Source organism: Alligator sinensis, unplaced genomic scaffold, assembly GCF_000455745.1.
Source record: "Alligator sinensis unplaced genomic scaffold, ASM45574v1 scaffold147_1, whole genome shotgun sequence".
NCBI classification, from domain to species: Eukaryota; Metazoa; Chordata; order Crocodylia; family Alligatoridae; genus Alligator; species Alligator sinensis.
In genome coordinates this window covers 4,916,917-4,929,848 of record NW_005841847.1, presented here as the reverse complement: position 1 = coordinate 4,929,848, position 12,932 = coordinate 4,916,917, and the positions used below count along the sequence as shown (strand labels likewise).

The 12,932-nt window shown below is 39.6% G+C and overlaps 1 protein-coding gene across 3 annotated transcripts in view; it reads left to right on the top strand.

Annotated features, from left to right (window-relative positions):
* SLC38A1 (solute carrier family 38 member 1) overlaps positions 1-12,932 on the top strand; it is a 53,405-nt gene that overhangs the window by 8,998 nt on the left and 31,475 nt on the right. For all 3 annotated transcript variants that reach the window (XR_001358359.2, XR_003094960.1, XM_006015936.3), the window contains exons 2-4: positions 5,538-5,743; positions 9,417-9,492; positions 10,899-11,014. Coding sequence is in view for 1 of the 3 variants with exons in the window: in XM_006015936.3 (XP_006015998.1) it covers positions 5,625-5,743; positions 9,417-9,492; positions 10,899-11,014 (311 nt within the window). In the remaining 2 variants the exon portion in view is untranslated. The remainder of the gene's footprint in view (positions 1-5,537; positions 5,744-9,416; positions 9,493-10,898; positions 11,015-12,932) is intronic.

Below are 12,932 nucleotides of genomic sequence, written 5' to 3'. Positions count from 1 at the left end.
CTGCTTATGCAGGGGGTTGGACTCGATGATCTATTGAGGTCCCTTCCGACCCTAACATCTGTGAATCTATGAATCTACATGCAGGAAAAACGTTGGTTTTAGTTAAAAGAGTGAATATTATTATTGTGTTTAAGAGGAATCCATACCACAAATCAATTTCAGCCTAGATTAATCAATTTTATGGAAAGCACTTCTGGTCTAAGGGGTCACATGGAGTAGGCCCTGAATTGTGGAAAGATTTAACTATTCTGAATATAAATGGTAAACTAAAGTTATATTTACAGGTAGTGTTGCATTATTATAACCTAAATCCAAAACAGGAAGTTTGAACAGCTAATCTTCTTTGTAACCATAACAGTTTGTTTTAACTCCTAAGTATTTTACAAGTATTATACAGTGAGGTTGGCAGATAAATATCATTGTTCCAATTTTATACATGCAGAAACTGCAATAAAGATGGTCGGAGGAACTGCATAAAACCAATGGAGGTATAAAGATCTCCCTCCCTAAGAGTCTTTTGAACATTCAGGACCAAATAAAATTTCAAATAACTCTTTAAAAAGTTGTTCGTTTGTGGAATCCTTTTGCTGTGTTTTGCATAAAGCATTTTTCTATAATATCAAAACAAATTTATACTGAAATATATTTCACCTTTTCTTTTTGCATCATCGTTAAGTAAGTTGCCAAAAGTCAAGCAATGAGTCAGTAGATGAGTCAGAATTGAACTTTTTCAATCCCTTATTTACAGTTCTGTTCACAACCTGGTAGACCATGGGTTCTTAATCTAGCTAGGAGCTTGTAACCAGAATTTAGAAGAATGTGATTACCCTGCATGTCATTATGGCTGGATAGAATAGAGAGTTCCAAAAATAATGAGGCTTCCTGATACTACTTACTCTTGCAACATAGGGTCACAGTGTAACAAAGGTAAAGAACCTCTACATTAGTCTTCATTTCTCTGTCTTTATACAGTATTGTCTTTTAATGTCTGTTTCCAAACTTCACTATCGTGTCCTTTATCAACAGTCTCTTTCAAAGGAGGTTGGCTTTTGACATGATACCCTGTTTTTAAGACCCATTGTGGTATTTGCCTTTTAAATGAATATTTAATTTACACATTTTCAAACTCATTGTTTCATTATTTATGTCCTTGTACTCCTGTGGGTCATATTGCTATTCCCTGCAAAGAATACTCAAAGGTATGAGCAAAGACAGGGCACATATCACATCTCAGTCTTGGCAGAAAGCAAGCAGTTTGTGTGAAACACAAAGCTCTGGATTCTGATTGCTTTAATAAGCTGCAGAGAGCAGTTTGAGGCAGGTCTGTTATATGTATGAACAGAAAATTAAATCAGATTTCAGCTTTTAAGCAAATTATCTTGAATGCCATAGTTAAAACATAGTTAATTGTATCTGGGAAATTTACCATGTTAAAAGACAATTGGATTACTGGGAGTTCCACAGTGAATTTATGCAAAGCTATGTGAGGAAAATCCTGAGCAGAAGTGAAAGAATATTACTGAAGCTCACAACTGCCCTCACATACTTCTCAGATACCTGATACTTTTGAACAGGCAGAATTCTGACACCTTATGAATGGTGCCAGTTGAGGAAAAAGTCTATAAAGGTTAGATTCGGGTAAAAGATACCATAGGCATGAAGCAATTGCCATTACCTCTTTTTCTTGTGGCATTAATGTAAGAAGTGCCAGGTTTGAGAGAGAGAAATTGTCTAGAATGTCATCATATACAAGTACTACTAGAACAAGCAGATAAATGTGACTGGACTCTCCATCTCATGGTCTGTTCAGATATCCAACTTTTCAAATGGATTAAGCCTATTACTAGCGCTAGAGCAATGAAGGCCAACCTTTTTCTCAGATGTGCCACAAACTGGCCCTGTACCCTTCCCAAGTACCACTCTGGTCCTCTGTTGCCCAACCTCCTGCTCTGCTTCCTGCTCCCTACGTCTGTGCTGTAGCATCCAGGAGGCTGGGATTTCAGGGATTCTGTTAGAATGATTGACCTTTCAGGAGTGGGGTAAAGAAAATGCATCAAGTTCTTTGAAAGCTTTTTTCAATAGTCTGTGAGGTTGAAAACAATGCTAAAAAATGCATTATATCTGACTTCTCATAATCCCTTTCCATAAATTTCAAGGCGAAGGTATTGTACTACTATATAAGTAATGTAGGGTAAATAAATTATATGTACAGTAAAAGCTCTGTATCTGGCATCCCCCGGGAATGGGGGATGCCAGGTAACAAAATATACCGGTTAATTGAGTGTCCCGAACAGGCATCCTTGACTGTTCGGGCCACTGCTTCTCCTGCCGCATCCTGGGTGTCACTGACCCTTCTGTGGGACAGGGAGGCAGGCCCCGCGCAGCCAGTTACGGCCCTGGGCCATGGGGGCTTGGAGAAACTGGACATGCCACAGTGGGCACTTCCGGTTTCACTTTACCTTACAAGCTGGCATGCCGGTTAACGATTCTGTTCTTTTCTAGGGTTAAGGGATGAAGGTGAGAATATAGGTAATGATTGAAATTGGAATTAATTCAGTTACTGATCAGATAATTGGCTGTAGCTGTATAGCTTTTTAAAAATTTAAATAGTAAGAATTAAATATTAGGCCAAGTCAGTGCTTGGGACTTTTGCTTGCTTAGCAACATTGGGCAAAGGTTTCATATTTTTTATTCCAACATTTTTTATGTTGGCAAAAGCCATAGTGTGGACACAGTTATGCAGACATAAAAGTATTTTTGCCAGTACAGCTTATTTCACTGCCAGAACTCACATGAGTTACACTAGCAAAGCATTTTGTTAGTATAGCAAATAAAAGCTGTACCTATCAAGAGTGTTTTGCTGTTATTGCTATTCTAGCAATATTTTTACATTTAGACTAGTCTATATTTAAAAAAGAAAGAAAGTTTTGGAGCTTTCTTCAAAGCATAGTAATGCTATCCACTTACCTAGCATTTCAACTGCGGACCTCTAAGCACCTAATAAAGCTGGGGTTGTGTTATTTTAATCCTTTTTTAAAACCGATGAAAATACTAAATATTAGTTAGATGCACTCTTCCCAAAGACTCACAGTGAATTAACAGTAGTCAGGATAATAGTCCAAGTTTCCAAGTGCCCAGGTTTCTATGTAAATCTCTAGACCCCGGTGGCTTATAATCAAGCTTAGGAAATTCTCTTGTTTGAGAAGTTATATGCATTGTTCTGATGAATGAAATATTCCTTTATCTGAAATGTAGTGAAAAACTTTTTCTTGTTACTTGGGTCATTTTGTTGATGTTAATAGCCGACTATTATCTTATCAAAAAATGAACTGCTAATGAACTGCTAAAATGAACACTGTGTGTTCTGAAAAGCATTAGGATGCTGAAGGGAAATAGAAAATCCTGGCTCCATTCACTTCAGAGTGAACGGTAAATCTTCCATTGACTTCAGTGGGGCAGGACTGCATAAAAGTGGATATAACAACATGTTCATAGTATCTAAGCTTCCATTAACACAGGTTCTAGGTTTTTCTATTGCCAAGAGAATCTTGAAAAGAAATCGGCTCACTTGTCTTCTGTTTATCCAGCTTTGCAGCTCTCAGCTGAGCATTAGCAAAAGCAAGGGGTGTGAGCTATACCTGGGTGAGCTGTGAACTCTGCCTTTGACTCGCTTCTAAGAAGTGTTAATTTCTGCACTTCAGTTTGAGAATATTAAGCACTAACCTTATGATGTGTAGGGGCAGCTCTGGAAATTCTTCAATAGAAGTAATATGCGCTATGCATATAACAAGTGCTTCCAGAACTGGGCTCCATGAAAAGCTTGCACTAATTTAATTTAGATTTCAGATTTTAAACTAATTTAGTTAAATCCATGCAAACCTTTGTGTAGAGACTCTTTTCAATTTCAGAGTAGTTCATTTTATTTCAGGAGCGTAGGAATGGAAAAGGCCTCCTACGTCAAACCTAATCCCCTACAGACACTGCGTCATAGAACCCCATTCATAAAGTAATCAAGCTGCATCTCCAAAGGAGCAAGGTTTTTGCTCCCACTGCTCCACATGGAAGCCTATTTCAGAACCCCACTACTTTATTGGTTAGAAACCTTATTTTAACAATCAGCCTAAATGTATTTGTAGCCCATTTATGCCAGGAGGGCTGGCAGCGTGGCATGTTACAGACTAACTTGTTCAGAGACCAACAAGCTTTTGTAGGCAGCATACTTCACCAGTTGCTATGAATGGACTTGCAGAGAGCCAGAGCAGTAAGTAGAAAGGAGTAAAGTCATTTTTATACAATGGATAGGGAAAGGGGGAAGAAAGAAGGGGATGCTACAGAGAGGTGAAGGTGGGTTGAAGAGATTAAAAGGGATAAACGAAGACATTATTCTGAGTGCTTGAACCAGTTCTGAGGCTCTGAATGCCTGGCTCCCCCAGTATCTTGAGTCTTGATCAAGATTCCTCTGTTGTCCCCTGGCTGACTGGCAAACATTAAGGTGTGGGAACAGGAATCGAAAATATTGTAGCCTAGGCTAGAAATTTGCAAGAACCGTTTCTGAAACCCTTCCCCATGTGTATAGGTTGTGGTTCAGCTGATTTACAGACTTCTTTGATTCTTTGAAATGCATGAGGTAATCTGGAAATTTTGACTCTGCCCAAGTATAGTCTTTCAAGTGACCTGTATCTCTGATGAGGACTCATGTTTTATGGGATTGGATTCATCTAATTTTCCCTAGTTATTTTTGGTTATCACAAGTGAAGCATCTTCCAGTGTAGGGGAGAATTTATTTCTTACAATGAATGGTTTAAAAATTGCTTGATTGAAGAGAGAGCCTGCCCATGTGTTGAAGGATTGTGTTTCTTTTGTTTACATCATGCTTCAGATTATAATCTTCATTTAATGAAATTGTTAATCAGTGGCATTTTTCTGTCTGATTAACTAGTTACAGATATTGACATATTTAAATAACTGGAATTTAACTGCTTGGGAAAAGGAGAACTAGAATTACTTGTAATCCTGAATTGCCTCCACTTGGCATCAGCGTAGATTCTTGTAATCAAAGTTATAAGTGCTGAGACATTTTATATTTGTAAGTAGGAAAGAGACAATATAAAGAAACATAGAATGCCAAGCTTGAACTAACAGAACATTTTTATTCCTTGGCTGTTGGGGTATAAACTTGGTCTGTGATGTTGGTATTGCAAATTTGTTCACCATTTTATAAATGTGAGTGGTCTGAAATATCCACTTGAAAGTACTGGCAAAAAATTGGTTGCATTGTGGAGTTCTAATTAATGTGTGAGAGAATTTTACTCCATCTTTGATTCTTAGAAATGCATGATATGATCTCTGGAAATTATTGACTCAGCCTAAGTATAATCTTTCAAGTGACCTGTATCCCTAATGAGATTTAAGATTTAATTGGTAAGAGGCTCCTTTTTGATTGGTAGTTGTTTGACAGCATTGGTACAAGGGTTTCATTTATTTCAGTACTGTGTGTTGTTGATAATGCACATCTCGTTTCTCTTCCTGAATTTTAGGTTTGTCCAGTTCATATTGTGACTGCCACGTATATTCAGAATACCAACTGGGCTGTAATATTAGGATATTACAGTTTCTAAGCTAGGATGCCTTTCAAAAACGGGGTGGAATTAACTGAGTTGCAGAATATGAAGGTCCCTGAAGATGATAACATCAGCAATGATTCAAATGATTTTACAGAGGTAGAAAATGGCCAGATAAATAGGTGAGTATTTTTCCACTGATACTGTCTGTCCTGTGAAACACACTGTTTAAAAACAGTATTCTAATTTTCAGTATAGGTCTTAAATTATTCATTACCAAGTCATGCTCCATTTGAAGATGTAATTTGAATTTCATATGTGACATCTGTTGGGCAAAGGCGGCAACAGCAGATAAAGCAAACAGTAACAATTTATTCATCCTTTTGAATCTTTCAAATGAGTCCAATAAAATGCATAAACATATAGTACATCAAAAAGCCAACATTTCAGAATGTCTGCTTCTACTGTGCAGAAATAATAACAATAATAATAATTAGAACAAGACACATTTGAGCAAAGATTTTCATTGTCATTTATTCCACAAATGGAGGATTGTAACCTTACTGGCCATGTCCATGTAGTATAGACTTCTGTGAATTTGTAACTTGCATTAATAAGAATAAATGTAGATTCAGGTTATATTTTTAAAAGTACAAGTGGGAATATATCCAAAACCATTACTACTAAGATTATAATAGGAAAAATCCTAATAGATTATGTATTTTAGAAAATTCAACAGAGATTTACATCTAAAGCTTGTATTTAAATTTCAAAAAATATATTCTCTTTTGAGTAATGAAAGTAAAATATCCTTGCATAATTACATTATTATTATTATTATTGAAATTGGCTCTAAAATAATTTAAAGGGTTTATTATTTTAATAAAGATGAATAATGCCATGTCCTTCATAATTATTGCAAAGTACTATAGAGAGGTATTCAGTTGCATTTTTAACAGAAGCTGAACTTATTGAAGGTTTTTACCTTTATCCTGCTCAGTGATTTTTCTGCTGCAAAGAGCTAGCTTCCTGCGAAACTTTCATTCAGATTTGAAAAACAGAAGCAAGGGTACCTAAACCAAAGCCAGCCCTCATCCCCTGCTCTTCCTGCATGGGACCAGATGACCTTTGGCATCTAGGCTAGTGATTTTAGTTAATGTCCCAATGTAAATATTACATTGAGTGCTACTTAATAGTACCAGTTTAGGATGCCACCCAGAGGCAAGGCGATCCAGGCTAGCCTTTACTCCTGAACATAGATAGCACTTGCTATCATGAGCAGTTGTATTGACAGATTATGAGTAGCAAATGTTTTGATGGACTTCTAGGCTGTGTCGACACATGTAGGCACATGTGGTTTTGTGATGCCACAAACCGCACGTGTTGAACATTAAACCATGTGTACCACTGCTGATTTGCGGTGTTGGGGCAAAACTTGCTACTGGGATTCCCGCACTGAGGCACATGGAAACAGAGCAGAAGGCAACCATGGGCTTTAGTTTAAAAATATAGATCTTTGATTTAAAAATGCAGAATTATAGCCTGCAGTAACGTTTGATGTGCTGAAGTAATACACAGTTTAATTTGGAGCTTATTACATATAGGTAAATTAGAACTGTATGTCCCCAGCCTGCAGATGTTAGTTCATCTAACACCTTCAGACTGTGTGAAACTCTAGGGTGTATCTACACATTGCCCTACAGCAATGTAGTGATGCGTTATGTTGCTATATGGCGCGGTACAGAGATGTAGTGATCATGTGAATCTACACGTGATCAGCAGCTATGTGGCTGTAGGGGTGCGCTCTCCCATTTTAGCATGCTGCTATGGCGACATAGCAAGAAAATCTAACCATGTGCTGTGCAGTATGGGAGGTTACTGTGCTGTGCTTTAGTACTTCCAAGAGGAATTACTAAAGCACAGCAACGTATAGACATGCCCATAGTGAGGTTTTTAAGTCAAATCGTGCTCTTTGTTTGTTTTGCTTGCGTGTTATATTAAATAATGGCTGCTTGAATTTACCTAAAACAAAAGGGATCTTTCAAAGAGGATTAAATAACAGTTAAAAATCAAATATTCAGAATAACTGATGCAAAAGCTAGAGTCCAGAGACCCATCTGTAAGCTATCAAAGAGGTTAGGAGCCTCACTTTACACAGGCCTACAGAAGCTAAACCACCACGACAAGATTTACACAATCCAAAAGATTTCATCAGAGAACGGAAGTAGGAGAAAATTACTGTAAGAGTTGTGCTCGTAACTCTAGAGTGGTGGACCCCAAAGGCAGCGGACAGGCGCCTCTATCCTGATAGCAAGAGACTGTGCAGAAAGAAAAATAAAATAGTGCGAATGAGGTCTAAGGAAGAGGGCTATATCACCCTGAAGAGCAGTTCTCTTGCTACTTTCCTGTGCTAACTAACAGTGAGCTAACTTCTTGGATTTACTAGGACCCTTTGTTATAAATCCAGTGGCCAGATTTTTGGCTAAAGCCACAGAGTATGGAGTGCAGCTCAAGATAGAGTTGTGCAGCCCTGCAACTTTGACCTGGGTAATTCAGTGCCAATTCCACCCACTTAACTCCAGTTATTATTAGGCACCTACTTAAATCACCGTTTTGGGATTTTTGTGGAAACCACGAAAAACGGTGGTTTCCACAATCACCGCCAAAAATGGCGTTTCCCATGATTTTGCACAAAATGGCATGGGGGGGTGGGGAGGGAAACTTACCAGAATACAAAGAAAGTGCTACAATCCCTGCAGCCATAGACCACGTGATTAGAGAGGCTGAGGTAGCGCCATTGGCTCAGTGAAGCCGCCAGTCTGGAAAGCTAAAAGGTTTCGGCACCATCTTTTAAGACGTCAGATGCAGTGGTGCAGTCTGAAGATGAGTGATTGGCGTCTTGGCCAATCAACAGCAAGGGGAGGGTCCACTGGAGCCCTTCAGCCAGTTTGTGGGGGGGGGCTCACCACAAAATTGGCTTGTGGCCCTTGAAATTCCCGTCATCTCATTGCGATTTGGGTAGGTCCCTAGTTATTATTGGCTTCATTAGCACCACAGCCAGGCCCTTATTCCTCAGCTTCAACCATGTTAGGAGAAGGGAGTTTGGGTCACTGTAGGATACTAGAGCAAGCATGCTGAACCCATCCTGGGCCCTGAGCCAGGGCCAGACCATGGGGCTTCTACCAGGGCAGATCTGCAGGACCAGTAGTTGGTAACAGGGACAGCAATGGCTTTGCAGTTCTGGGGGTGGGGGCAGCAGGGATCTGGAAGGAATGAGGATGTTTGGTATTGGCAGGGCCAAATAGTAGTAGGGTCAGGGGTGAGGGTCTCACACAGCCCTTGCTTACCCCCCTGCTGCCGATGGCTATGTCTAGCAGGGCATGGGGGCCCCAACTTTTGTAACAGACCACATTCCCAACTTCTAGTAGCCCAGCAGGCTGGATGGAACAACACTGCAGGCCAAGTACAGCCCAAAGGCTGTGTTTGACAGCCCTGCACTAGAAGGTGAGCCTCAATAATATAAGCTTCTTGCGTTGTACTGGCTTTGTGGTTAAGATCCTGGCTGCTACAACTTTTCCCTGCTTCTACCTACACTCCATCTGCAGTACAGGTGTTGTTCGTAGCTGCCTGTTGCAGCTCCTCACTGCCCTGCTGTGGGTGCAGACAAAGTCCCCACCTGTAGGAACACTGCCGACATGCCAACAAAGCTATATGCTCTAGTTGCTGACCTCCATTTTAAACAGCAATGAATTGGACCTCCTTTTACATATCCAATATCTGTTTATAAAAGTGAAATATATATTAGAACGTTATACATCCTCTTGCTAGGTAACATGTTCTCTCATTTCTTTTTAGCAAGTTTATTTCAGACCGGGAAAGCAGGAGAAGTCTGACAAACAGCCACTTGGAAAAAAAGAAGTGCGATGAATATGTAAGTCTCTTTCTCAGACTCTCAGTAAACTGTATATTGTGCATATTTGAAGCATTTCACCTTGGTGATAAGAGGGATCTGGGTTTTCTGTTTCCCATGGAAAAACAGGGAAAAAATGTAACTTCCCCTTTTATCTGAGGAAAAATGTGGATTTTTCATTTTCATGGAGAAACATGCAGATTTTGCACTTTTGTAAAGAGGTCTGCAGGTTGGCAGAGTTGCAGCCTGCAAAGGGATGTGGGGAGCAGGAAGAAGACGGTCAGGCAGGGGACACCACATGGCTGCCAGGCAGCCTGAGAGCAGCTCCTATAGGTAAGTCTGGCACTGGTGGGGGGAGGAAAGGAAGAGAGGAAAGTGGGGGACTGAGGCCCCTATAGAGAGGGAGGGAGGGAGTTGGGCAGGGCTGGGGCTGCTGCTGCGTTCTGCTACACTGCAGGGGGCTGGGGACCTAGGTGTTTGGCCTCGTAGCCCCATAGCCCTGGCAGCTGGTGGCCCCCTCTGGCAGGGCTAGGAGGACTAGGGGGGTAGGGAGTGAGGGGCCTGGACCTGCATCATGGGTGAGCTAAGAAGGCAGGGGGAGCTCTGATTTTTTTCCATGATAAAAAACCCAAAATCAAATACCAAAATGTTATAGTATTTAGAATGTATTTGATCATAATGATTGAGGTACTGGTAGGCTTCGAAATTGCTTTAAAATGGTAAATGTATCAATAAAACATTGTGTTTAGTTGATACCTATATATATTACACACACGCACACACACATACAGTAGTGTTTCATTTGAATTGCAGATTTTGAGTTTTTAATCAGAGAATGTGATTTTTTTTAAATCAGAGAAAACCAGGATTCCTGGTTTTGAGAGATGCTGGACCTACAATTCCAGCTGAAACTACTGGGAGCAGCATATTCTTAGCACTTTTGAAAATCAGGTCCTGTTGTCTTAATTCAAACAAGAATTAATTCAAGGCAATGCTATGACTTTTGTTATGCAGCAGGTCAGACCAGGTTATTATGAAGGTTCCTCCTGGCCTTGTAATCTATCAGTCTGTGTTTAACATGTGCTGCAGACTTAGTGGAAATACTGAAAACATATAAGGGATGTATTTGACTCCAGAGGTTATGTCCGTTTGTCCCTTGCATAAGACAGCAATCACAAAGTGCTTGTAAAAAAATTCAGTATGTTTTATTCTCTTTCAAATCTTGTACTGCATTTTTATATTGTAATATACTAAAAATGATTATTTGTATTTACTATAGCAAGTATTAGTATTTGTATTTACTATAACCGTTATACAAATAATTAGTATTTGTATTTACTATAGCAAGACTTGGAATTCAAAGTATAAATGCACTCTACAATGTACACTAAGTTGTTTCTCATCTGTACTTTTTTTTCTTTGTCTAGATTCCAGGAACAACCTCACTGGGAATGTCCGTCTTTAATCTCAGCAATGCCATTATGGGCAGTGGGATTTTAGGCCTTGCCTTTGCATTGGCCAACACAGGAATCCTCCTTTTTCTGTAAGCATTCATGCACTGTACAGCAGAACTGAGCACATTTTCACTTTGAGTACAGAATATTTGTATTGAGAGTAAGTGAGATTGTTTCTGGCCATTCATGGTTCAGTGTGCTGGATTACCTAAGTAAATGGAGTACAGAAGTGCTGGCTTCCCGGACAGTAGGTGATACTCAGACTACTGATTGAGGTATCTAAACATGGATTTAACAATCTAAGTTTAGATGCCCAGAAATTCAGAAATGAATGTATCACAGTTGTGAATACAAAGACAAGGGGTGTAATCCTGGAACTAGTAGGAGTTTTGCCATTGATCGTAGTGCTACCAAGATTTCAACCAGGTTCTACAAGTTAAATATGTACTGAAAATAACAGTTTTGCACATTAGTTATGATAAAATAGTGTCTACTTTTTACACATTCAGTGATTTACAGATCTGTAACTCTCATCAGAAAGTGGTACCTCATGGCAGTACCTCTTATAACTAAGGGAGCAGAACTAGTCCATGTTATATTTGATTTACCATATATTCATCCCATTTCCGCCCCCACCCTAGAAAATGCAATCTAAACAAGTATGTACCAAATGACAGCATACAAAGTAGAAAGCCCTAGGGGAAAGTTAGTAAATTAGATTAATTCCCTGCTTAATCTGCAATCCATTAGGCCCTCTCAGTCTGGGTGCAGTCTCACTCCTTTTCTCTATCTATGCTCTGGGTCAGATGTCCAGCAGTGAAGTCCTTATTAAGATGGATGGTTGGGTTATGTTTATGTATTTTAAAATTGTGAACTGTTAGATGTCAACTATTAAGAATTCAATGCTTTTCCCAAAGAAATCAGTGAAAGTTTTGCCTTTGCTGGGAGCAGCATCAAGAATCCAGATGCCTATTGATTACATAGCACAAAGCTGTTCTAAAAAACAGTTCAAATTAAAATCCTTCAGCACATGTGTAATGTAATAATACTGCCTTACAAAAGAAGGATACGTGCAGTTTGCACAAAGAGTCCATGATGGGACCTATGTTGAAAAACCCCATCCAAAGAGAAGCACTAAGAGAGAGACTGTCTCTTTCGAGGGTTATACTCAGCATCTTCTATAAGGTTCCACTGGTTGATGTGGAAAGCATAACTGTGACCAGTGGTTTTACTTAACTCTAGCTCTGTAAGAGCGATTTATTTATTGACGAAGGTAGGGAGTCAGTAAACCCTGCTCATAGTATCAGTTCTTTGAATGAGCCATGCAGAGTGACAGAAGAGACTTCTTTGGTATAACCCCTAGTGGCAAAGCAAATTACAGTCCAGCCCAAACCACAGTTTTTGCCCTAAAGCCTGCTTAAAGAACAGCAGGAGGGATAAAGCTGAGAAAGCTAAATTGTTCAAATGCACATCATGAAAATAAAAGATTTGGTTTTGAATTATGAGAATTAAAACACAAGTCATTTCAGTGTGCCATGCCAAGGGCCTAAGAACTGAAACAAATTAGAGCTGAGGCTTCATTATAAAAAGAAATGTGGAGTGGAGTAAATGTGGAGTAAATGTGGAGCTTTAAACTAGACTCGCCGGGGGAGGGGGCTGCAGGAAGACGAGGAGACGCCATCAGGGCAAGGGGTGCAAAGGTAAGTAATGAGGGTCCTGATGGTCTGCCTAAATCAGCATGTGCATGCTGGTTTTGTCATTTGGATATTTGCATTGTAGGTATTTGCACAAGTGAATATTAAATTTGGTGGCATCACTTCTATAAGTTTGGTCAGACTTTCAGGTAACTACATGTAACCACATATAAAAAGTTACTTGTATGTAGTATACTATAGTTACTTTTTCTTCCTGTACATTACCTCTTCACTTAAAGCCATGTTCCTTATTCTGGCATGCCTGTGGGTATCAGGGGGGGGGGTGGGACTTTATGTCAAGGAGCACTACACA